Source organism: Psammomys obesus, unplaced genomic scaffold (genome assembly GCF_907164565.1).
Source record: "Psammomys obesus unplaced genomic scaffold, mPsaObe1.curated_primary_1811, whole genome shotgun sequence".
Taxonomy (NCBI): Eukaryota; Metazoa; Chordata; class Mammalia; order Rodentia; family Muridae; genus Psammomys; species Psammomys obesus.
In genome coordinates, this window is record NW_026596039.1 from 15,427,703 (window position 1) to 15,454,130 (window position 26,428).

General features: G+C 45.9%; 1 protein-coding gene across 1 annotated transcript in view; it reads left to right on the forward strand.

Moving 5' to 3' along the window:
• The window catches only part of Slc35f2 (solute carrier family 35 member F2), a 45,726-nt gene that overhangs the window by 2,934 nt on the left and 16,364 nt on the right, over window positions 1-26,428 (forward strand). Inside the window, exon 2 of the mRNA XM_055622387.1 lies at window positions 25,663-25,838. Coding sequence (XP_055478362.1) covers window positions 25,663-25,838 — 176 coding nt within the window. The remainder of the gene's footprint in view (window positions 1-25,662; window positions 25,839-26,428) is intronic.

The following is a 26,428-nucleotide window of genomic DNA, read 5'->3' on the forward strand; positions in this document are numbered from 1 at the left end:
TCTTTCTTTCTTTCTTTCTTTCTTTCTTTCTTTCTTTCTTTCTTTCTTTCTTTCTCTTTCTGATTTTTCGAGACAGGGTTTCTCTGTGTGGTCTTGGATGTCCTGCAACTCTCTTGGTAGACCAGGCTGGCCTTGAACTCACAGAAATCTGCCTACCCTTAGTGCTGGGACTATAGGCTTGCAGAACTCTTTCTTTTTTGTTGTTGCTGTTTTTCGTGGTCTCAAGTAGGCCATGCTGACTTTCAAAGTTGCTATGTTATCTGAAGCTGACCTTGAACTCCTAACCTTCTTGGCCAGGGAACCATGGGGAATGGAAAGAAGATAGGATACAGAGAGGGTTTATAGCTACATAGAGCCCCCCCCCCCCCCTTTTACCAAAAGAAACAAGAATACCTCTTTTGACGAATTGGTTCCAAATACAGGGAAAAGTTAAGGGCCTAGGCAGATTGACTTTTTTTTTTTTGAGACAGGGTTTCTCTGTGTAGCCCTGGCTGTCCTGGAACTTACTCTGTAGACCAGGCTGGCCTCAAACTCAGGCCTTTGCTCCCCCCACCCCCAAGTGCTGGGATTACAGGTGTGCGCCATGCCCAGCTCAGATTGTCTTCTTTATATGAACTGTGCACTCTAGGTGACCCCAGCTCTTGACGAACCTGCCTCCCTTAGGGTACAGACATTTTTCTTTGAGGTTGTGAATACTAGATCGCTAGGCTGATTATGGTGGTGCCCGACTGTAATCTCAGCACTCAGGTGGGATGGAAAGTTCAAAGGCATTCTGGGCATTCTGGGCCAGGCATAGTGCTGCCTTGTCTTAAAAACAGAAGAAGGGGGAGAATTAGATCATTTGACTGCTCATTCCGCAAGTTCAGTGAGCACTTACTGTCTGACGCATTCGGGGTTTAAGGCCCGGAAACAGGCTGTGCTCTTAAGCAGGACTTCCATTGCTCTCAAGTCCAGTGATGTACTGTAACAAAGCCATGGATTCCTAGAAGTGCCTGAGGACACACACTTATCATTTGTATACTATCAGATAGTTTACATTCTGGCACAGAGACCTTAACTTATTCATATGTTTCAAAATGAATATTCCCTATGATTATCAACTTTCCATCTCTAGCAGAAAACTTTATTATTTCAGCAGCTTATCTTTTCCCTTAACCAATAGATGATAAACTGTTGTGTGCATAGCTTTCTGTTATTTGTTTCATGAGACAGAGTTTCTCTGTGTAGCCTTGGCTGTCCTGGACTCGCTCTGCAGACCAGGCTGGCCTCGAACTCACAGAGATCCGCCTGCTTCTGCCTCCCCAAGTGCTGGGGTTATAGACGTTCACGCCACCTTGCCTGGCTGTGGGCATAGCTTTTTACTGTATTTTTGTAACACAATGCTGGTCAGGTTTTGTTTCGTTTTTGTTCAATACACTTAGATACCTGTAGTGGCTCTAAACTGAATTTTCTGAGTGGGGCAGTAGGTATGATTTAGTTCCTGTATTCAAGAGGGCTCATAATCAAATTATAGTAAGAAATTATGATAAGTACAAAGTTCGGTGATGGTGTTGGGCTACAGTAGTGAGCAGAGCTGCCTTCCAAAGTTCACGGTCGGCACAAGGGAGGACAGAGGTCAGGCCTGCCAGGGTGAGGGACACAGCTGAGAAACTTGAAGTTTTGTTCCTACAGGTGGGAAAGAAGTAGCCAGGTTTGGAGGGGTTGGAGAGTGCTTTGCTGAAAGGCCGGCAAGGAGGTTAGCGTGAAGAGCGCACGGGCAGGAGGCGGGGGGGGGGGGGGGCAGCGGTCCGTGGCCAGTGGTCCTCAGCCTACACGAGTGCACTCCTTGATACTGCCAGAGCACTTCTAAGCACCACCCACGAGTCCATAGGAGCTTCAGTACGCGGCGGGTACTGGATGCATGTACGCTTTGTCTGGATGCATGCCCGTGCAGCACACGCCTGCGTGGTGCCTCAGGAGGTCGGGTGAGGTCATTGGATCCTCCTTGGACCAGAGTTACCGATAGCTGTGAGCCACCATGTAGGTGCTAAGGACTGAACCCATGTCTTCTGGAAGAGCAGCCGATGCTTTTAATTGTTGATTCATCTTTCTACCCCCCCCCCCCAGGGTGGTCTTATATGGCGTTATTTAAGAACATTATATGAAATGAGAACATTTATATGCCTTGTGATGCAGGGGCCTGGTAATCCATTTATCCTGCCTGTCTCTGTAAATTCCCCCAGCCCCATTTCTATTGTGCAATTAATTACTCTCTGTTTCTACTAGACTAGGAGTTGGGAGTAATGCCAAGTTTTGTCCACTGTTATATACTTTATTGCTAGCACATTTTGAGTTGAATAATTCCTCATGGGGGGCATCTGTGCATCCTGGCCTCTGCCCAAGAGATGCCAGCACAACACCCTTACCCGTCAACACATACCCAATATGACAATCAAAAATATCCAGATACTTTGTCATACGTCTGCTTATAACTGCCTCAGATGTTTGGGCTCCACCCTCAGAGCACACCTCTGTGCTGAATGTTCTCATGTTTTCTTCTTGAGTGCTGAAGAAGAAAGAACCAAATGGCCGGTGACATTAGACAGGGGAGGCGAAGAACCCTAGAGCCGTGGGCCATCGTGCACAGTTAGGCACTTTGCTGGGTGTTGCTCCTCTCTGTGCCGTCTCATCACTTTCTCAGCTCTGGAGGGCTTTATCCAAGGACGTGCAGTGACTGCCTTGTGTGGTAAAGGGGTTGAGCAGAGAGTAGAGTTTAAAAGCTCTCTTCCAACAAGGTTCTGTCCCCAGCATAGTTCTAGACAACCTCTGGCTTCATCCTGTTTCTCTTTGCTGCTTTTTCCATGTTAACTTGAAAGCATAGATGGCTGTGAGAGCTAATTCTTCATCTTGACAACACTTCTAGAATATTCCTACAGACCATCTTCCCTTCAGTCCCAATAGCCGCTATGTTAGTTCATCATCTCTCATCTTGCAGCTTCCATTCATGGTCTCATTCTCCCTGTCCATCAGTCACCTCACGACACAGAAATCAGAGAGGTGTTGGTGGAAACAAAAGGGTAGCATTATCAAATGAGAATTCCCTGTTTACATTTCACTGTCCGCATGACACACCTACACAGTTTGGTTTCTCACTTGACAGAGCAGATGAGTAACTTGCCTGGATCACGCAGCTGGTGAGTGGCAGAGAGAGATAGTCACAGTTGATTCTAAAGCGAAACCTGCTGTACTGGTTCTGAAGCCTCACCATAGCATGTTTGGAGGCCAAGGTTTTAGGATTCTGCCCTTCATCTGCTATGATGATGTACAAACTAAAGAGGTATCTTAGGAGTCCCTGGAGGTCCCCTCACTTGGTCCCTGGGGAACAAGTGAAGGATGGGTCCTGGTGAGTTTCTTAACTGGTGTCTGGCATCCACAGATACCTTGATTGCTATTGCCATTTGTGTAATCGGGATCTTATGCAAGATGTCTGAATTATTAGCAGCAGTACTCCGGGATGGGTGGCTTGGAAACAGTAGAAATTCACTTCTTGTAGCCCTGAAAAGTGGGATGTCTGAGGAGGAGGCTCTCGCAGATTTGGCCTATGTACTACCTCATAGATGGCCATCTTCTCACGATGCTTCTCATGGCAGAAGGGCCGAGAGAGCAGCCTGGGGCTTCTCTTTGTGCATCAATCCCAGGCATGGAGATGAATTCCTAGTTACCGATTGTGATAAACACTGTGATCAAAAGCAACTTGGGGAGGGGAGGGTTTAGTTCATCTTCTAAGTCGTAGCCTGTTATAGAGGGAAGCCAGGGAATGCACCGAAGGTAGAAACTGAAGCAGAGGCCACAGAGGATCACTGCCTACTGAACGAGCTTTCCATGGCTCGTTCAGCCAGCATCCTTACACAACTCAATGCCCAGGGGTGGCACCGTGCCCAGTGGTTTACGTTAAGTTGACAAAAACTAACCAGCACACACACTCATGACCTAAACACCTCTCCAAAGCTATGCTTCCAAGTGCTGCCGTGTGAGGATGGGAATTTAACACAAGAATTAGGGGAGGGCAACAACATTTAGTCTATATCTGGGTTTGAGGAGAGCTTCAGGTAAGACAAGGCTGAGAACCACTGGCTAGCCTCCCGATAGATCTCACAGGACTGCAGGTCCAGCTACTCATGTCCTCCCTTCTCCATTTCTCTCTTTTTTTCTTTACTACACAATAGTTAATTTCAGTGTTTTAAAAATTATGCTAAAACGTACATAGTTTGAGTTTCCCCTTTGTAGTTACTTTTTTGTGTGCTGTTCACTGGCATTATTATTATACAGTTCAGCCTTCACCAGTGTCTACTTACAGAGTTATGAATGTGTTCATAATTCCAAACATACACTATCCCCTGCCTACTTGTCCCTGGCAGTCCCCATCTATCCATCCATCCATCCATCCATCCATCCATCCATCCATCCATCCATCCGTGTATGTATGCCAAAGGTATATAGGGGTCAGAGGACAGCTCATAGGACTCATTCTCTTCTACTGTGTGGATTCTGAGTGTTAAACTCAGGTTGTAAGGCTTGGGAATAAGTACCTGCTGAGCCATATGGTCAACCCCAGTCTATTTTGTCTGTGGATCTGGCTTCTCTGGATGCCTCCTGGAAATGGGCTGGCCTGTGAAGTACCATGGCAGCCGTCACCTGCCCCCCGACTCCTGGGTCATCAACCGGAATGATGGTTAGGTTGGAGGCAGAGGCACGCCTGTGCTTCCTTTGTCCTTTGGGCACCCCTCAATGCTTTTGCTATCTATTCCTCCCTGTGGAGGAGGCATAGGGAGTTTTTGTAGACAGTTACTAATGGGGGAATCGTGATTCCTCCCAGCCTGTCCTCACACCGATCTTGGTTGGATGCCTCCCCTCTCCCCTCCCCCGCTTCTGTAGGTCATGTGTTCCCACCCCTCACTGAGCTCACTCCTGGAAGCTCGAGCGAGCTTAGTTACCATTAGCCCTGGAGAGTGCCTCAAGAGCACTTCATCCTGGAAGCCCCTGTATCCTTTGCCCTTGGCACAAATCCAAAATGGTAGCAGTTCTCGTCTTTCGGAGATTGGGCAGACCCATGGGAACAGTAAAAACCCATTTTTAAAAAACAGAATATATCTTTCCTTGTTATCTTTGGCAGTTTCATTTGTATAAATAATGCATCTTGATTACATGCGCCACCAACTCCACCCCCACCCCCACCCCAAACTTTCTGCTCCTCCTCCTCCCCTTGTGTCCTCTCCGTGTCCAGATAGTCTGCCTGTTGGCTTGATCTCATGTATGTATGGAGATGTATGGAGGCTATGTCATCTCAAGGCAGCATTTCACACACTCTTCCTCACCTTCCAGTCCCTACAGTCGCCCACCCCTTTCCCAAGATGCTCCCTGAGCCTGAAGGATGGGGTGGGGTTGATGTGGATGTCCCATTTGGGGCTGAGCACTCAATCGACACTTATTCTCGGCACTTTGACTAGTTACGAGCCTCTGAATTAAGCGCCGACCACTGCAGAGAGAGGCTTCTCTGGCCAGGGTTGAGAGCAGCACTAGCCAATTGGTGTAAGCATGAAGATTGAGAAGGCAGTTTGACAATTGTGTTGTTTAGCAAAATGATGGAAGTAAGTTCCTCCTGGGACCTATGACCTCCCCAGCTATGGGCTTTTGACTAGGCTTACAGCACTAGACATGAATTCTTTCCTGTGTAGCTGACCTCAAATTCAGTGTAAAAGCAGTTGCTTACCCCCATTCCATTTGTGGCACTGTTCCATCACTGGGCACACCTTGCCTTGTGGATTGGTATTGTAGCACTGAGGGTTGACTGAATGAGTACCACTGGTGTCTTTTCTCCCCACCCCCACCTATGTGGTCTACTGAGTACCCATCCCCTGGCACTATGAAAACTAGTCATCAAAAAAAAAAAAAAAAAAAAAAAAAAAATTCAGGTCAGTTCCAGCTTGATTTCTCTATGTTTTGCAAGCGAAGTGTATTGTATCTTCAGCAATAGGGTCTTACCACCTCGTTCTAGTGTGTAACCAGAGCAATGGCGTAGCCCATGTTTGGGGCGTGTGTGTGGAGCTTCCCTGACCAGTAACTCATAGGGAGGTATCCCGTACCCAGGATCGGGATTTTCATTTAATATCCCATCTTCTGGAGGGGGAAGTCATTGTCCACCCGTGTGTGGTTCTCCCCCTTGCATTAGACGTGCTAAACAAGATGTGAGAGCCAGCACTCCTAAAGGCCCCAGCACTTCCTAAAGTGGGATGGTGGCACCCAGCTCTTTTATTTTGAAGAGAAGGACCAGGAGTTCAAGGTCAGTCCAGCCTCTGACAGCTCCTTCATGAGAGCTTGTCTCAAACAGCCACAGCTGGAAGTAAGATATTTTCAACAAACAAAAACACAAACACCCTTTACCCCCACCCCTCACAACAAAAGCTAGAAACGTTCCCTTCTGTTACTTACTGAGGGTTTTTAGAGATCTTAATTCCAACAGGTGGATTTTCCAGGAAGCTTCAAGCTCATTCTTCTAAACACTGACTTTACTTTAAAAATCTAATTGGAGCCTGGCGGTGGTGGTGTGAACCTATAATCCCAGCACCAGGGAGGCAAAGGCAGGGGGAGCTCTGAGTTGGAGGCTAGCCTGGTCTACATAGTGAGTTCCAGGACAGCCACGGCTACACAGAGAAACCCTGCCTAAAAAAAAAAAAAAATCTATTTGAATGACACTTTTTATGTAATGGGTTTCTCACTTCTATAGTTCATCTATGCACAGTTTTTGGCAGCTTGTCTCCAATATTGAATTGGCTGGTACTGGAGAACTGCCTAGGGTAAGCAATCCATGTAATTACTTAGCAGGGCCACTCACTGATAGTCTCAGAGATTTTGGCAAGAAAAGAGTTTATTTAACATTCTTAGCTGGACATCATGGTAAACCTTTGTGGTTCTACCACTGAGAGACTGAGGCAGGAGGATTGCTGTGAGTTCAAGGCCAGCTTGGGCTACGTAGTGAGGTCCAGGACAGCCAGGACTACATAGTAAAACCCTATCTCATGCAAAACAAAAAAAAGAAAAGAAAAGAAATAAAAATCCTTTTTCAAAAAAGTTCATTTACCTATTTAGTGTCCATATATGTGTCTGTGCATGTGTGTGTGTCTGTGTGTGTACAGATGTATGTGCCTTTATGCATGAAGAGGTCAGAGGAGGGTGTCATCCTCTATTGCTCTCTAGCCACACCTTTGAGGCGGAATCTCTCCTTGAGCCCAGGGCTCAGGTTTTCCTGGATAGGTCGGAACCCTGCAAGGCCTAATAATCCCCTATTGCTGGGGTTTCAGGATTGCTCAGGATCCCTAGCTTGTTTTGTGAGGGCTGGGATCTGAACTCTGGGCCTTATGGTCATACAGCAAGTTCTCATAATTGCTGAGCCAGCCTCTAGCCCCAGTTCTTTACTGCACATTTAAGACCCAAGAACACACTCATTTCCATACACAAAGTGCATTCAGCCTGGTGCCAACCCCTGCCCCTGTGAGTTTTACTTATTCTGCTGAGTAACAAGAATGTGCTCTGGGCCATCTAAGTAAATTATTTGTCTTATTTCCCCTAACTTTCACTCCCACATTGTCACATGTGACTCCCTGTCTTATCAAGCATATCTGGGAACTTGTGTTCTTTTAAAATATGGTTTCTAAGTGTTAGCCCCCCCCCCCCAGTAATCAAGCAATTTTTTTCTTTTTCTTTTTTTTTTTTTAAGACTTATTTATTCATTATTCATAGTGTTCTGTCTGCATGTGTGCTTGCATACCACAAGAGGGCACCAGATCTCATTAGAGATAGTTGTGAGACACCATGTGGTTGCTGGGAATTGAACTCAGGACCTTTAGGAAGAACAGCCAGTGCTCTTAATCTCTGAGCCATCTCTCCAGCCCTGAAACAATTTTCAAGTAGGAATAGGTTATACCTGGGAAATTTTGATTTTCTTGTTTGTTTTTTGAGGCAAAGTTTTACTGTGTAGTCTTAGCTCTATTGAAACTCGCTCTGTAGACCAAGCTGTCCTTGAACTCACAGAGATCACCTGCCTCTGCCATGTTTGGGTTAAAGGTGCGAGCCACCACTGCCCAGATGGTTTTGCTGTTTAATAAGTTATAGCAGATCGTATCTTGTAGTCTGGGCTGTCCTTGAACTCACTAGTAGACAAGGATGAAAATCCTCCTGCCTCTACCTTCTGAGTGCCTGCACTGCAGGCAAGCACCACCATGCGTTTATAAAATTTCTGGTGTTCAGGTCTGGGGATGTTTATTTTTAATGGTTATAGGTATCTATGGTAATTAAAACAATTGACAAATTAGACATGCCAGTGATGTGAGCCAGCTTCCGTGAAAGACTACACTGATGTCTAAACTGCCTTTTAATTATTTCTTTATAACCAGAATTTTTGTTTTGTTTTGTATTTCAAGACAGTCTCTGGGAACTCACTGTGTAGACCAGGCTGGCCTTGAACTCAGAGATCCTCCTGCCTCTGCTGGAATTAAAGGTTCCGGGCTCTAAAACCGGAATATTTAAGAGAGAATTTGATTCTGTTTCTTCAGTCCATGTCCCTGTTGAGACCTGAGGCTGTGTTCAAGTGAAAGGTAAAAGCAGGAAGAGCCAAGCTTTGTTGAGAATGGCCGTGTGCTGCAGAGTGGCCACAGTGCTCCAGGGCTTCAGGGTGTGTTAACTCATGTAATCCTTCTAACTCTGTTGCTCTCACCCATGTGGGATGGCCTGCTTCTCATGTTGAACCACTTCTCTTACTTAATCTCCCGAATCCTTAAAGAATTTTCTTGCTTCATTTAGTTTTAGCTTTTGGTTACAGGCTCTCTTGTACCCATTTCAACTCCAAACTCCTGTTCCTGTCTCCTGGGTTGTGCCCCAGCTCAAGTACTGGGGACTAATCCTAGTATGCAAGCAGTTTATTCCTGGTCTACAGTTTGCTTTTGCTAATTTTCTGCATTAACTTCCCCGCTTGAACATGGGGAAACAGGCAGAGGGGGCATTAGTAATTCCCCCTAATAGGAATAGTTGATCCGTAGTCCAGAACCGACCATGCTTTCCACCTCTCAGGCAGTTTGGCCCAATCTTCTGCCTTCCATGTTTTTGTTTGTTTGTTTTTTTATGAGTTTTCTAGCTGCATGTACACCTGCATGCCAGAAGAGGGCATCAGATCACATTATAGATGGTTGTACGCTACTATGTGGTTGCTGGGAATTGAACTCAGGACCTCTGGAAGGGCAAGACAGTCCTCTTAACTGCTGAGCCATCTCTCCAGTTCTCGTGTTTTTGTATTTTGTAAGATGGACAGTAAAAGCAAGCAAGCAAGCAATCTGCCTACCCCAGATAGACAGACAGACTTCTGGCAACCTCCCTCTTGAGCCATTTGTAGCTCCAGACATGCCTGATAGCACAGAAACCTCAAGATAAAAATCTTTTCCCTCTTGAAACATCATTTAGCTTATTTTTTAAGACTCCAGTTGTACAAAACAGATTGATTTTTTAAATTAACTTTTTATTGATTTTTTTGTGAATTCCACATCATGTACCCCAATCCCACTCTTCTCCCTGTTCTTTCAGGCCTGCCCTCTGTCCTTGCAACTCACTGTGGAAGGTGTAGTGTGTCCCAGAGCACACCCTTTCATCCGCTTCTTTACTTGTAAATGTTCATGGCAGTGAGTCATTGGTCTGATTCGAGGCCTCTGGCTTGCGGCTTTGGATCTATAGGACTGGCCCCTTCATGCACTTCAGCCATTCCTAGATGGTATAGATGTTGGGGTAGGCCAACTCAAAGCCCTGGACCTAGGTGGTAGCTGAGCTGGTCAGCCCACCAGCTCTGCCATATTCATGCCAACAGGGTGAGCTCTCCATCGTTTCCCCAGCTAGCTCAGCTAATGCCACAGTTGGCAAGGGGCAGAGCCAGCTCTCCTGCTCTCGTGTCCTTGGGACTGGCTCACCAATTCTACTGTGCTGCCCAGGATATGTGCAGGGCCCACTCTCCAGAGTGCTGTGGCAGTTGAGGAGCTGGGCCAGGTCTCCTGCCCTCATGACTTCAGGACCAGCTCTCCTGCCTGTCATACAGTGACAGACAAGAATTGGGGCCAGTTCTCTTGTGCTTACGCCCTCAGGCCTGCTCACCTGCAACCCAAGCAACCAGGGCCAGCCCTGCAGTGTGGATCCCTTCCTCTCTCCCAGTGCAGCTGGTGAGGGGTGGGGCCAGCTTTCCCAAGATGACCAGGTGAGGGGTGGCACAGGCTAGGACTTCATCATGGCCTCAGGTAGCATCATTGGCTATTCACATCAGGCTGTTCATCACTACCCTCAAGTCTCCAGTTCCACCCCTCTTCATTGTGCAGACATCCTTCTGCTTCTCTTTCTCTTCCATCTCTCCACCACTTGCTCATTTTAGTGGTGCCCAGAGCCTCTGGGTGTCTGGGGTCATCTCAGGAGTGTTATGGCCTGCCTACCCATGCTGTGTGGTACCAGGCAAGGGATCATCTCTGGTGTGGCCTGCCCTCCGGAGCCTGCACAGCACCAGGCTAGAGGTTATCATGGGCTTGCTCTGCCTACCCAGGCCATGTGGCAATGAGCTGGGGGTCAAAGCAGCTTAGCCTTAATTCCTGGCCCATGATACATACACTCTCAGTGTTGGCACACAAATGGCTTTGTTAATTTTTTAATGTAATATATCCCCGCAAATCCACTACTAGCCCATAGGATTATGTGCACCGGGTAGACATTCCCCTCCATCTTTTTATCTGTTTGACTACAGACAGTCATCACCCGAATCTTCCTCTCATCATTGTTTGCTTTCGTACACATACCATATATATGTATTTGAAATATAGTTTTGTATCTGTATGGCTTCCTCTCCCCTCTGCCCCATCCACAATCTCTCTTTGAGAAAAGGGTCTCACTATGTTACCTTGGCTGGTCTGTAGAGCTCACTATTTAGACCAAGCTGACGTCTAATTTATAGAGATCTTTCCGCCTTTGCCTCGTGAGTGCTTGGATTAAAGGTATGCTCCACCATGCCCAGCTTTTCTTTCTTTCAGACTGGGTCTCCGCTATTTTAGATGGCCTTGTGTTCCATATATAACCAAATATGACCTTGATCTCCTTTCTCATTCTCCTCCTGTCTGCACCTTTCTAGTGTTGTGGATTTACAGCTATATACCACAATAGGAAATATCTATACATAAGGCTAAAAATATTCTTAAAGGATTATTTTATTTTATGTGTATGGGTGTTTTTCCCGTAAAAATATCTGCACACCAAGGAGACCAGAAGAGGGCATCAGATCGCCTGGCACTAAGTTGCTGTGTGTTGTTAAAAAGCAGCCGGTGAGCTGGAGCGGTAGTGCAGACCTGTGATCCCAGCACTTGGGAAGGCGGAGGCAGGTGGGACTCTGTGAGTTCGAGGCCAGCCTGGTCTATAAAGGTAGTCCAAGACAGCCAAGGCTACGCAGAGAAACTCTGTTTCAAAAATCAAATCAAATCAAATCAAATCAAATCAAATCAAATCAAAACAAAACAAAACCAGCCAGTGAACAGTTAAACCATTTCTCCAGCCCCAATTTTTTTATTTTTATCTCTCTCTCTCTCTCTCTCTCTGTGTGTGTGTGTGTGTGTGTGTGTGTGTGTGTGCGAGCTCAGGAGCACTCTCAGAGGTTGGAAGAGGGGGTCAGATTCCCTGGAGCTGGAGTTACAGCCCCTGGAGCCGGGGCTGAATTCAGCTCCTTTGCAAGAGCAGCACTTTTAACTGCTGAGCAGCCTCTGCAGCCCTTGCTAAACTGTTTCGCCTCATAAAAAGCGCCCTGTGCTGTGTGGAGTAGGTTGAGACCTCCTATGTCCCAGTGTGAAAATTAATGCATGTCGTTCCGTGATGTCGCACAGTAGTCCCAGTCACCCTGAATACTCTTTCCTTTGAATACAGCACACTTTATTCTTTCATTGGCTCATGCTTGCATTCATGTTGTCAGTAGGTTTTTGGGGGGTATTTTCCAGGGTTTTGTTCTTGTGACTAGGACTTGTAGGAATATTCTGACACATGTTCCTACAGGAAGACAGAGCATACTGGCAGAGTCCCGGCTTAGTATGCCCAAGGTTCTGAGCTTGATCCCCGTGCTGCAGAGCAAACCAAATGTTTTCTATTGATCACGTGGCAAAAAGCTTCCTTTATGTATGCAAATATATATTCATCCAGGAAAGAAATTGCTGGTTTGTAAGCTGTGTGATTTGGACTTTGTAAAAACAGTTCTCAAACTGCTTTGCAAAACTGTACTGTTTTACACTACCCCAGCCACAGGTGAGACACCCTGTGGGACAGGTCCTTTCTAACACTCGATGTTGTCAGACTTGGCCTTTCAACATCCAAGTAAATATGTCTCTTACTTCACATAGTTTGATGAGTAAGGAGATTTGAATGTGTATGTGTATGTGCATCTGTCTGTCTCTCTGTCTGCTGTGCATTCGTCTAAGAGTGCATGGAGGTTGGAAGACCACCTTGGGTATCCTTCCTCTCATGGGCTTGGGATTCATTAAGTGGGCTAGACTGGCTGGGTCCAGAGCCCCAGGGATCTGCCTGTTTTCCACCTCTCCAGCACCACACGAGCCGCTGCATCTGGCTTTAGGTTATTTTTTGGTTTTGTTTTTTGTTGCATTTTAATGTGCATCTTGAGGATTGAACTCATGTCCTTGTGCTTGCAAGGTAAATGACTTTACTAAGCTGCCTGAGCCATTTCCCTAGACTGATTCTTTTTATTTAAGAATAAAATATAAAGGGTCTCCGGCTGTAGAGATGGCTCAGCAGCTAAGAGAACTGATGGCTCTTCCAGAGGACGAGGGTTCAAGTCCCAGCAGCCACATGGTAGTTCACAACTGTCTGTAACTCCAAGATCTGATGCCCTCACACAGACATACATGCAGGCAAAACACCAATGCACATAAAATAAATAAATTATTTTAAAAAAGTAAAACAAAAAGGGTCTCCCTTTTTAGCCCATGATAGTCTGGAATTTGATATGTAGGCCAGGCTAGCTTCAAACTCACAGCAGTTCTCCTGCCAAAGATTGGGATTATAGGAAGGAGACCGTGCCTGGTTGATGAAGTGGAGTCTGGGCATGTTCTCAATGAGTCATCTCTTTAGCTCTGACATAGTACATTCTGTGTTGTAGAGGTTTTCATAACTGAAAAGCTTGTGTGTGTGTGTGTATGTGCATGCTCATGCACCAGCTTTCTATTGATGCTCTTTTCCTTCTTGTCTGGTAGTAGGTCTCTTGAAAAGTTTGAGAGCACAGGGCGGGGGAGACGACAGTGGGCTGGCTGAAATCAGTGCCGCTGAACCTGAATTAAGGAAGGAATGTGACAGTTTTCTACTTTGAAGCTGATGGGTATTGAAAGGTTGGAGAGGACCTGGTGACTCACAGGAAATCTCCCCCAGTGCCTCCCAGTTCTCTCCCTAGGCCTTGTCCCCAGACGCTCTGAGAGCTGGTTCTCACTTCTGTTGTCCTCAGATGCCTGGCTGGCATTTGATGAGTGTTGTAGCCAGTGGGTTCTTATAGAAATCCAGCTCACCGCTGGCATGGGGAAAAGGATATATTGCCTTGAGAGTCAAGGACGGCTGCACTGCCAAACCACAGTGAGGCCATAGAGGCGAACCCAACCACACTAGGGCTCCAGCTCTGGGTCCCGCCTCCACTGCTGGCTTCTTGCTTCTAACTTCAGGCCAGACAATTGTCTTCATTGAAGACTGCATTCTACAGCATAAACCACACCAAACAATTGGAGGAAAAATGACTTTTGTTTTGCTAATGTACAAGCAGGTAAAATTAGATGTTGAAAAAAGGAGTCTTTCAAACCTTTTTATTTAGCCTGGCCTGGCCAGCAGCATAAGGAACTACACTGTTTACCGACTGTGGCCTCCTGGCTGCCTGTGGAGACCGGGGTTAGTTGCCCTCAGTTTTCCTGTCAGATGGTGGGCAGAGGCAGCCTTGTGGATTGTCTCTGAGCTGGAAACTCTTGCAGGTCAGGGATGGATCTCAGGTCTTGTCAGCAAATGCCTTTACCCACTGAGCCCTCTCGCCAACCCCATCTCTTTTCTAACTTCTTTCTTCTCCATTACTTCATCGTGTGAGCCTGACAGAATGGGAGGAAAAAAAAACCAAACACACACAGTCTTTCACATTGTCTTTGGAGTTTAGTTTAGTGTTCCTACTTTGATTTGACGTATGAACTTGGTTAGATGAGGTAAACTTTGTAAAGATGTCTACACTTACTGTTGTGTGAAAATCCAGCAAGTTAATGTATGTGGGAACTCAGTTTGGTGGCTGGTGCTTCTCCTGGTTTCCTTTACTGTACAGGGGCAGAGAAGATACTAACATGCCGGCTATATTTTTGACTATCTGAGGCTCACACAGAACTTACTGTGTAAGAAGAAATCACTAGATTTACAAGTTTAATTTTGTTTGTTTGTGTAAAACTATTTTAATGCATCTAGCTCGAATGCCTGGTTTTTATTTCCCCCCTGACTAACCGGGAGTGTTTTAATTCAAAGTGGCTCCTGATTGACTTTGCCTGCAGCTACTTAATAGACTCTTTATTTGATTTGATTATCTTTCTCCTAAGCAAATTTACTAAGAGGAATGTAAGTAGTTCTAACAGTATGACTTGTACTGTCTTAAAGTAGTTCACACACGGCTAGTTTTTTTCTGTTTACTAACCTGCTGCTATCCAAACAAACTGCTTGCCTCTGCCTCTCAAGCGCTGCATTAAAGGTGTGTGCCACCATGCCTTGCCTATAACCATGCTTTAAATTATGGCCTATAAAATGATCATGTCTCTTTTATTTCATCCTCAGTAAGTTCAATGGCCAAAGCAACACTACTTCATTATCTTTCAGTTCTGTGGCTCAAAAGGCCAACCAACAGAAGCCTTATTGGACCAAAATTAGTATTGGCAGGGATGTGTCCTTTCCCAAGCTCTAGCAGGGAATCAAGTCCTTTGTTTCCAGCTTCTAAAAGCTACCTGCATTTCGTGTCTCCTGGCCCCTTCTCATCTTCAAAGCCAGAGTCTCTGCTCCTTCTGCAGTTGCATGGCTTGTAAGAGTAGCTTTCGTTCGACTGATATGATTGTTGTCTCTGAGGCTTCCTGCCTCTGTCTGCTAGTCCTAGTCCTGGAAGCTTCTAGCCTTCATACAATCTAACCTAGGCCTGGAGTGTTTTCAGCCTCTGAGACTTACTGCTGAATAAGCTCATCCTTTCTTGTTCTTTCTGAGCTCTGGCTGGTTCAACTCAGCTGTTCTGGCTCAAACGCCTCTCCAAGCTAACTGGTTCAAACTGGCTTCTCTCAGTTTCTCACTGAATAACTCTGCTTGTCCTCAAACTAACTCTAGCAAACTGTTTTAGTCTTCTGGATCCTTCTCATTGACTGGCTTGTTCTGTCTTCACCTTTGTTTAGCTTGTTCTCTCTGTAAAACTCTCCCAGTAGAACTGCCTTCACCCTCTCTCTGCGCTGCACTCTCAATAGTTTCTTTTTCCTCTTGAGAATTGGGGGCATGTTGTAATCTGTCAAATCTTTCTCTCATTTGTCACTTTGTCTCCCCTCAATTAGACATCACCTTCAAACATGCCTACTTCCTTCTACGAACTTAACTTTACGCTCATTGTTTGGGATTAAAGGTGTGTACTAAGGGTGAGTCTGTGTTCCAGCCTTGTTGCTGGGTTAAAATCTCCCTACAATGTCTGACTGCAGTTGAGAACGGTTCTTCCTTATTGGGCCTTCCTGGATAATGATCCATGACAATGTCCCCAGATCAGGGTTCTTTGATCCACCTACCTGTCTCCCTGAGTGCTAGGATTACAGGCATGTGCTAGCACACACACCTGGTTTAGCTAAAGTTTCTTAACCTGTGTCTTCTTTAAACGTTTGAGGAAAGAATGTGGCTATTTGTGGAATGGCCTTTACTTCTCACCTACATGTAGTCATAGGACTTGAAACAAGTAGCCTTAAGGGCAGACACACACCTATAATCCCAACATCTGGGGAGCTGAAGTAAGGGACCAATAGTGTAAGGTCAACCTGGGTTACTAGTGAGTGGCAGGACAGCCCATGCAGTCTGGGTTTGGCAAAAATGTGGCAATAATTTTACATCAGGGCAGTCTTCCGCAGTTGTTTTCATTTATGTAGCTCTCCACACATCTTTGAATTTGCCAGCCAAGAACTGCTGCCGACAGGTCAGAGAGAGTTTGTGGGTGCCGATTCCCTTGGATGAGGAGTTGCTCCTCCGCACTGGAGCTGGAGAATGCTCTTCCCTCTGATGGGATGATGGTTCCCATGGCATTTCCCCACCCCCATCCCTTTTATGTGTGTGTATCTGTATGTCCATGTGTTTGTGCTGGTGCCAGCGTGTGTGCGTGTGCATGTGTGGTGTGGACACAGAGAACAAGCTTGAGTGTTGTTCCTCAGGAAGGCTATTCTGGTGCTAAGCAACTGTGGAGGTGCTGGGGGCCAAGCCCGTGTCTGTAAGAGCAGCAGGTGCTGTTTGTTCATTATCTGTCATCTATTATGTATGTATGTATGTATGTATGTATGTATGTATGTACGTACGTACGTACGTACGTACGTACGTACCTACCTACCTACCTACCTACCTACCTACCTACCTACCTACCTACCTACTTTGGCTCACTGATTCAGCTAGGCCAGCCCCAGGGATTTGTCTGCCTTTGCCTTCCTTGTGCTGGGGTTTTAAACATGTGTCATCATGTCTCTTGGGGTTTGGGCTCAGGTCCTCCTGCTCCAACTTAACCTGACATGGTCTGACCTACGTCCCCATCCCCCACAGCTCTCCCCCTTGGCTTAAATAACTTTTTATTCTTTGAGTCTATGAAATACCATTCCCAGAGTCTTCCATGAAATCCTGTTCTAGCTGCCCATTTCTTTGATCACACTCACCACACTTTCTGTAATTTCTTCTCTGGGCTTCACTGCTGTGTTGTGAGTTCTATAGAGGTCAGGGGCTCTATCTTTACTTGTCTTTGTTTTCAGAGTGACATATCTCACTGGGTTCTAAAACTATTGCTTTATGACATCATTAAAAAATGTAATACAAGTCAGTATTGGAAGCTAAGGAGGTGGCCGAGCAGCAAATCAGTGCTGTGCAAGCAGGACGACCAGAATTCAGATTCCTGGTAGCCCTGTAAATGTCAGATAAGCATGGCAGCTAGCCTGTGAAACCGCCATAAGAAAGAGAAAATGGGGGTTGTGTGGTACATCCAGGGTCATAGAGCTCTTCTTCACAAACCATTTCTTCTTCTCTTGCAGTCAGAGCAAAGCCTTGGGGTAGGAGCGTACTCAGTTGAAGCAGTAGCTGAAGTCTTCGTATCTTTCAAAGATTTTGACTCTTTGTGGCAGAAAATAATTTTAGGAAGGGTCAGTAAGAAGCAGAGCTGGAGTTGATGAAATTTTTTTTTTTTTTTTTTTTTACATAGAGGTAAAAGAAAAACAGGTGCTTGGGAAGAAAGTAAGACATACCAGAGAGATGGGTGTGGAGCTTCTGTACGGGGGTGCCAAGGAAGGGACCATGTCTCTGTTATTTCATCTTTATTAATTTTCCAGAGTTTTCTCCAAACCCACCTTCACCAACCCTTTGGTCACCTCATGGGACATTATTTGGCTAGAAAAGACAGGGTAATGTTTCTTGCTTTTTCTCCCTTACTAGTTTTTAAGTAACGAGTCTCTCCAGGGCCAAGGAGTGCCCCTTTAGAAGCTGGTGCTGCTGTTCAGCCCCAGGTTCAAGGTTTCTGTGTCTCGGCTCACTGCAGCATCTTTCCTAGATGTGTCTCAGCCCACTGAGGCGTCCTTACCGTACCGACATGTGTTTTGGCCTTCTGTGGCATTCTCACCATACGTAGAGTGTTTTGGTTCTGTCAGCTGCTTCGCAGACCTCTTGTGTTTTGCTGTGATAAGATGGACCAGACTTGTTTTTTTTAACCCAGCTCTGAAATTAGCCATTTCCCCAACATCTTTTGTTCTTCTCAATGGATTTTAGCATTTAGCTTCTTTGAAATAGAGGCTCTGGCAATTTTAGAAGCACTAGGTAGTTTACATCCCACTAAAAATGGAAAGGTGCCGGGCTAGAGCTATGCTCATCAACACCATAGCTGAGCTTTCATGGATGTAAAACAGTCACCTAAGTTGTTATTCAGTGTGTGCGTTAGTTAGTTCTCCTGTTGCTGTAACTAAACGCCTGGTGAAAGCACCTGACGGAAGTGCACTTGGCTCACAGTTCACTTGGCTCACGTGGTGTCTAGAGTTAGGAAATGGAGCCAGGCACACATAAAGGTGGCTTTATGCTCACCTTCTCACTTCTGTTCAGTCTGTGAGTTGGTGCTGTGAAGATTCAAGGTGGATCTTCCTTCCACTAAACCGTTCTGGAAAAACCCTCACGTACACACCCAAAGGTGTGTTTTCACTTGGAAGGCAAGATAGGTTTCTGATTCTCCCCCAAAGAAACTACCCTCCATAGCTGTCTCTCAGCTTTTAATCCTAAAATTTTATCTTCAGCTGACAACATGCAACCTGGCACCACAGATTTATTGAGACTTAAAGTAGAAGGGAGCTGTGGCTCACAGTCATGTGATGTGTTTTATCATTCGTCATCATATCACTCTTTAAAAAAAAATCAAATGAAAAGGGGAGAATAGCTGAGCAGCTGACTTTCTCATTGCATCTTCCACTTCTCCAGGAGATGCTTGAGTAAACCCACTCGTGTTTACGTTCTTCCCGGAATCTAGGTAAGCTGGTCTAAGCAGCATTTTTGGCTATACTCTTTTATTTATTTTTTTAGCCTCTGATGATTTTGAAATATACATCTAAGGAAAGGACATCTGGCACAACTTGAAGCTACACTAAAGAAGAGCTAGAGAGCCAGGTTGTGATCCCAGGACCCAGGGAGGCAGAGGCAGACGGATCTCTGTGAGTTCAAGGCCAGCCTAGTCTACAAGGCTACATAGAGAAACCCTGTGTGGAAAAACAAAACAAAACAAAACAAAACAAAACAAAACAAAACAAAACAAAAGAACATCTAGAGACAGGGATGATGGTGATATTTAAGGTGCTTTGGGGACAGGGATGGTGATGGTGAAGGTGCTTTGGGGACAATGATGATGATTGCCATTATGAGAAGTGTCAGAGACAGAGATGCTGGTCATTGTGTCTGCCTCTAGTATATTGTGCAAAATTTGTGTTTGACTTAGGTACAAAACCAGATGGTGGCCTTTCTTGAATTTTCCTTGAGGTTTATCAGGAAGTAGCCCATCTTCTCTTCCTTTGGGAACCTCCTCCAGGAAGTCCTGGCCCTTGGCAGTTGGTCTGGGTTCTCACAGAGACAGATGCGTAGAGATGTTCAGCATTGGCAAGCACTCCTTAGGCCCCTGCCATGTGCACACATTATGCGACGACCAAGGCTACAGTGCCCTGGTCTTGGAGCTTAGGTTTCCGAGCGTGTGCCAGGAGGAGTCTGTTGAGGGGCTACAGTTGAGGGGCTTCCTCAAAGAGCCTGGGCTGGAAAGTATGTATAATGGATAAATATGTATAAGTATGTATGTATATGTATAATAGGTTCCTTGGGCTTGGTCCATAATGATGACATCCAGAGTTGACTGAGAAATGTACTGAATGAGGCCGAGAAAATGTTAAAAAACTGGAGGACGGGGCGGAGTGTTGTGGGATTCTGTGTTTCTGGCAAAACATGTCTTGTACACTCTTGAACTCCTAGCAGCCATGATTGGCTACACAAGATCTGAACACAGTCAGGCCTATAAATAACACATCATGGAAGTGGAAAGGGACTGCTTAGCACTACCCTTCCGTGGGGAGCTGTAGAGAGTTAATGGTTACTAGGGAAAGCAGAAATGTTTTCATCAGAGGTGTAGCCACTGGCAAGTTGGCTCCATACTCCTGTAATTAACCCTAATGAAGTCATTTCACACACACACATGAAAGAGGGTTGTCTAATTAGGAGGAAGAAGGGGTTAAGAGGGCAATAGGAATAAATATGATCAAAATATATTGTGGGATCCCAGTGTTATATGTGATTAATATAGGTTAATAAAAAAGTTAAAAGAATTTACGGAGTGAATAAAAGAAAATATAATTTTATTCAAAAGTAATACACAACTGTATACTGGTGTTTTGGAGTGGAAGAGATATTAAGCTATGTACTTTAGCTTTTTCTGGAAGAAAGAATAAAGTGCCTTTTCTTTCATTCTTGCAAGTTTTCAAATTCATAGAAACGTGCAAACAGTACCGTGGCAGAGAGTAATGTACTCAGCCCATTTTCTGCCTTCACTCCTGTCCACAGCCATGCCCGGGCTCCTGGAAACCCTGCTCCTGCAGCAAGCAGGCAGAAACTGGGAAGTCCAGCTTGCAGGCTGAGGACATCCGGTTCTTTGAAGTTCACTTCAGTGGAGGTTCTGTTTGAAAAGACAGGATATACTCCGCAGTGGGATCTGTGCTGCTTCCGGAAGCCTCCTTTAGCGGGGAGGGTATGGTATAGTGTGGGGTCCGCTCAGAATCCATCCAGGCGTGGTACCCTTGGTGGAATGCATAGAATTCAAGTACTCATGTGGGGCCTGACACCGTTCTGAGGCCTTCCAGGATTCCCCTTTCTTTCTTAAACCTCTGCCTCTCTTCAGGCCCCTCCCCCTTCCATTATAGATGAGGTCATTGGGATTTAGAGCCAGGAGAGGTGCATTGCTGTAACTTTAAATCTTCAATTCAATTTGAATCTCTCTCTCTCTCTCTCTTTCTCTCTCTCTCTCAGAGGCAGTTGGCTTTTACGGTTGGAGGATAATTTGTTTAATTGTGCTTTTGTAGACTACAAAAATGAGCTGGCTGGAGGAATTCTGCCAACTTGTGGAGAGGACTCGGCGCCTCCATGGTTCTTAGTCTCCCTTATTTCACATTCATCATTGCTTTCAAGTTCATTATGGGATATGGGCCACACTCTGGGTAGGATTAGTTTCCCAGGGCTTGACTGGATTTTCTGTGCTTTCTACTGTGAATACCCAACTTGCTGGTTTTGCTCAAGGAAGGCGTGTGATGGGAGGAGAGAGGCCAGACTTGGGTAGGACTTTGAAGAAGAGGTCTTCTAATATAAGCTGTGTTACGGTACCTGGTGGAGAGGAGGAGGGTGGAGAGAGAGAGAGAAGCCAGGAGGAGTGAAAAGAAGATACAGATTTGGGGAGGCATTAACTGGCAGGATGACCTCACTTGCCAGTGGTACATAGGACCTAAGACCTAAGGGGATTTGAGGTTTCACCTGCTGTTGCCATTCACTGTTGCTTTTGTCTGGGTGGGACCTCCTGCCAGGCTCACATGGGGAAAAGTAGCTTCTCTTGCCTTGGCCTGTGGTAGTGAAATGCCTAGAAAATAGTCGTGTGTTGTGGGTGATTCACCAGAGAACGGTGCTTGGACATGGGTTTAAGCTAATAGAAGGTCTTTATTAGCCTGCCAACTACATTGGGTGTTTGAGATCCCAGTGTAGCCCACAGCCTTTCTCAGGGTGAGCTTTTGAGCACAAAAACTATGTCCTGGGTTGACATAGTTCATTTAACAAGAAGCAAAACAACAGAAGTTAAAAGGCAAGGTTAGTACATTTAGAGACTTTCCCAGAACTATGGGCTTTGATGGATTAGGCCTTTGATTTCAGTTTTGCAGGTAGTGTTGAACTTTACAGCCTGAATAGCACTTCCATCATGGAGTAAGTTGTGCTAAGGTCTGGAGCCCTGTTCCATATCTCCTGCGAGAACAGTTTCAATTCCATGTTCATCTTGGTGAAAACAGTCAGGTGTGGACTGGCTAGTTCCTGACATCATTCTTCCTTCTTGAAGGGTGTAGATTTCTTCAGTTCTACAGGGAAGACTTAACTTTTGGAGAGGAATCAAAAAAGCAGTGCAATGGAAGATGCTTCTATCGCTAGTGTCTCCTTTACAGTGACCGCTTGAAGCTCTATGACACAAACAGTAAGCTACCATGGGGCACTAGCTCTCAGAAGCCTCAGCCCTCAACAGACAACCCCGAGTGTGAGGAGAGTCTCTCTCAGCATATCTGTGAACTGTTTGCACCACTGCTAAAAAAGAAAGCAAAACCAGATATGTGGTTAGGAAACCTATGCACAGATGCTCTTCTTTATAAAAACAGGAACAACAAAAAATTGGAACTTAACCTAAATATCCTTCAACAAAAGAATAGAGTGTGATAAAGTCACACAGGAAAATACTATACAGTGGTGGAAAGGAAACAGCTGGAAGTAAAGGGTTAACATGGAGAATTTTGTCAAACAACGTTGAACAAGAGAGGAAGTTACAGTTTACTGCTGGAGATACACGAATGCTACTTGAACAGAATAAAAATAATAAATAGCAAGTTCTGGAAAGTACTTACCTGTTAGAAAGTTCCAATAATTGGGGAGAATAAAGAAGGGGTTGTTGTTGGTGGCGCTAATATTTTAAGGATCGAACCTATACTGAGCATGTGCGGATTGCCTGACTTAAGACCCTGAAAAGCACATTCCAGCAATTAGTCACACAGCACTGATATTGCTTTAGGCATTCTGGATCACGTGACTTAACACGTGGGAGGCCGTTACACTATTTTACAAAAGATCCCCAGCCTTTATTGAGTTTGACCTCTGTGGCAGGGCCTGGAACCAATACCCCGCAGAAACCTTTGCTATATGTGGACCGTGTCCAGTCAGACATTTTAGCAGTTGAGGCTCAGCTGCTGGAATGCTGGCCTGACATTCCTGAATCCCTGAGTTCTATCCCCGAGGCTGCACACAGCGCTGCTTGCCTGTAATTCCAGTGCTGGGGAGTAGAGGCAGGAGGATCAGAAACTCAAGGGCATCTATAGAATAGTGTGTTTGAGGCCAGCCTGGGCTACATAAGTCCTGTCTTGGGGGAAAAGAGAGGGGAAAAAAATCCAGAAAAATTGACTATTAACTAAGCTATGTAGAAAAACACTTCCAGATTTAACCAGAGCCAGATGCAGAGGTCAGACATTGGTGGCCCCGTCAGCCGTTTTTAAGTTGGGCTCTTACATGAGGGCAGAGGGGAACCACTTAAGGCTTTAGACAGGGAATTATTCCATTAGATCAGAATCTAGAAAGAGACTGTAGACTGGGCTTGGGGGGAGAGAGAGGGTGCCTCAGGAAAGTTAGGAAAGGGTTACTGAGCCGGGCTTGGTGGTGCACACCTCTGATCCCTGCAGAGGCAGGTGAACCTCAGAGTTCAAGGCCAGCCTGGTTTGCCAAGGCTACACAGAAATCCTGTCAACTAACCAACCAAACAAACCACAGAGAAACACAGAGCCCCTTGCTCCGTTGCTGGAACACTGCACAACTAGGCCACACCCACAAAACCCAACAGTCAATATTAAAAAAAAAAAAAATCTCAGGGGCCGATGAGAGGGCTCACTAGATAAAGGTGCTTGCTGCCAAACTGAGTGGCTTGAATTTAGCCTTCAGGATTCACGTGGTAGGAGAGACCAGATTCCTGCAAGTTATTCTGTGACCCCAGAGGTGCTGGAGTGAGCATGCGCGCGCGCACACACTAAATAAATGTAATAAAATATTTAAAATTCTTCCACACCTTCACAGTTTGTCCATGGCTGCATGTTTTTAAACGATTCAGCCTTTGATTTTAGTGTGATATCTGCTCGTTTATTTTTGAGGCACTACAGATTACCCAAGATTTGCCCGTTGAAGCGGCCCTCCCGTTAATCTTCGTGTGCAGCCGGGGGAAGACTGACAAGTTAGGCTGATTCTCCGCTTCATTTCATAGTGAATTGGAATCTTATGTCAATGATTTAAGTTTAAAAAGCATTGATTTAAGCCATGTGCGGGGACGCACGCCTTTATCCCAGCGCTCAAAAGGCAGAGGCAGGGGGATCTCAGAGATCCATGTTAGCATGGTCTATAGAGTGAGTTCCAGGACAGCCAGAGCTACATAGTGAAACCCTTTCTCAAATTCTGCTGCACACACACACACACACACACACACACACACACACACACACTGATTTTGAGGGCATTTCAAGTTAACATCGAAGTATACTCAGGTCTGGTTCTTTAGCTAGTCCCTTTAAAGACCTGTCTTCTGTGTCTCTTAAATTTCTTGTCAGTCAGAAGTTTTACCCTTGCTTTCTTCTACTTCCCTTCCAAACAAATGTCAGTTTTCCTAACTCTTTAAAAATTACACGTCTTGTCTTCCTCCACTGCTGCCTGCTTCCCAAACTCTGTCCCCGCCCCTTTCCTCCCCTTTTTATTTACTCGTTTATTTAGACAGGGCCTCACTGTGTAGCACTTGAAACTCATTTTGTAGCTTAGACTTTGACCCTGTGGGTGTTCCTCCTGCCTCATTCTCCTTCTACTTAAATATTTATTTCTGTATTGCATGTGTATGTACGGGGCAGGGGCATGATGGCCACGCCGTGAGAGTGGAGGTCAGAGGACAGCTTTTGGGGTTCTGGTCTCCTTTGACCAAGTGGGGCCTGGGAATTGAACTCAAGTCATCAGGTTCGGTAGCAAGACTCTTTACACACTGAGCAATTTTGCTGGCACTTCCTCTTTTTTTACTCCTTTAAAATTGTTTTACACTTTGCCAGGTGGTAGTCCCAGACCTTGGGAGGCAGAAGCAAGTAGATCTCTGAGTTCAAAGCCAGCTTGGTCTACAGGGTGAGTTTCAGGATAGCCAAGGCTACACAGAGAAACCCTGTCTTGGAAAAAAACAAAAGGACAACAACAAAAAGAAAGAAAGAAAAAAAATTAACATGTGTGCGCGTGTACAGGTAGGAACACATGCATGATACACTGCCACCTCACACCCAGGAGTACGTGGAGAGCTAAAGTAAGTGAAATAAATGTTTAATGGATGGCCAGTGGATGGAAAGGCCTTGTTGGAAATGGGAGTACGAAAAAAATAAAAGAGAATAAAAACAGAATCTTCCAAACTCTATTAATTCAACTCTTGTGCTCGTGAAGTAAGCAGCAAGATGAAACCAAGAGGCTTGGGATATGCCCGCCTGGCACGGCTGCAGCTCTGCGTTCAGTTTCTAGCACGCCATGAACTGTGTCTGGTAGTACCTGGCGTTCAAAGTGGTTACCCACTGCCGGGCGAGCACACCCGGCCTGGGCCAGAGGAGCGCGCCCCTAAAGAGCGTGAACCAAGGAGGGGCTTGGTGCTTGCTCTGCAAGGGCAAGGACGCGTTCACATTTCCAGAACCCCCGTGAGGCTGGCCGTGGACCCCGTATCCCGTGAGTCTGCCCCGGGATGGGGGTGGGGACGGGAATCTGCGGCTTGTAGGCCGGAAGCGTGCGGGTGGCGAGACGCTAAAGCAGCCCTGCCTCTCAGCGTTGCGACGGGACGGCGGACACCCAGAGTCGTGAGCAGACACACACAGACATGCAGACCCACCCCAGGACATGCCCTACACGTGGACGTGACGAAATCAATAACTATTTAGAACGATCGTTAGAACGAGGCAGAATGATTCGTTCTGTGTGTGTAGCAGAGAGCGTGTGCCTGTGTGGGTCACAGGGTCTTCCGGGTGAATCCAGTTCCTTGTTTTCTAGGGATATTTTGAAGACCATAGTTCTGGGCCAGATGCTGTCCTTGTGCATCTGTGGGACGGCCATCACCAGCCAGTATTTGGCAGAGAAGTACAGAGTGAACACGCCCATGCTTCAGAGTTTTATCAACTACTGCTTGCTCTTCCTGGTCTACACAGTGATGCTGGCCTTCCAGTCTGGTACGTCTGTGTGGGCGTCACACACCCGTGCTGCACGTTGTGTGGCCTTTTTAAAAAAACTTTTTTTTTTTTTTGCATGAGTGTGTGTGTGTGTGAGTGTGTGTGTGAGTGTGTGTGAGTGTGTGTGTGGGTGTGAGTGTGTATGTGTGTGTGTGAGTGTGTGTTTGTGTGGGTGTGAGTGTGTATGTGTGAGTGTGTGGGTGTGAGTGTGTGAGAATGTGTGTGTGAGTTTGTGTGTGTGAATGAGTGTGTGTGTGGGTGTGAGTGTGTGTGTGTGAGTTTGTGTGTGTGAATGAGTGTGTGTGTGAATGAGTGTGTGTGTGTGTGTGTGAGTGTGTATGTGTGAGTGTGTGTGTGAGTGTGTGTGTGTGAGTGTGTGTGTGTGGGGGTATGTATGTGTAACCTAACTTGGCTGGGAGGGTGCAGCACTTCCATTTCCATCGTTTAAAACAACTATTGTGTTTGTTACCTCCTAAGGGAATCAGTGTTGCTCCTATGTGGCAAAATCGATAACTTTCTTCCTTCCTTCCTTCCCTCCCTCCTTCCTTCCTTCCTTCCTTCCTTCCTTCCTTCCTTCCTTCCTTCCTTCC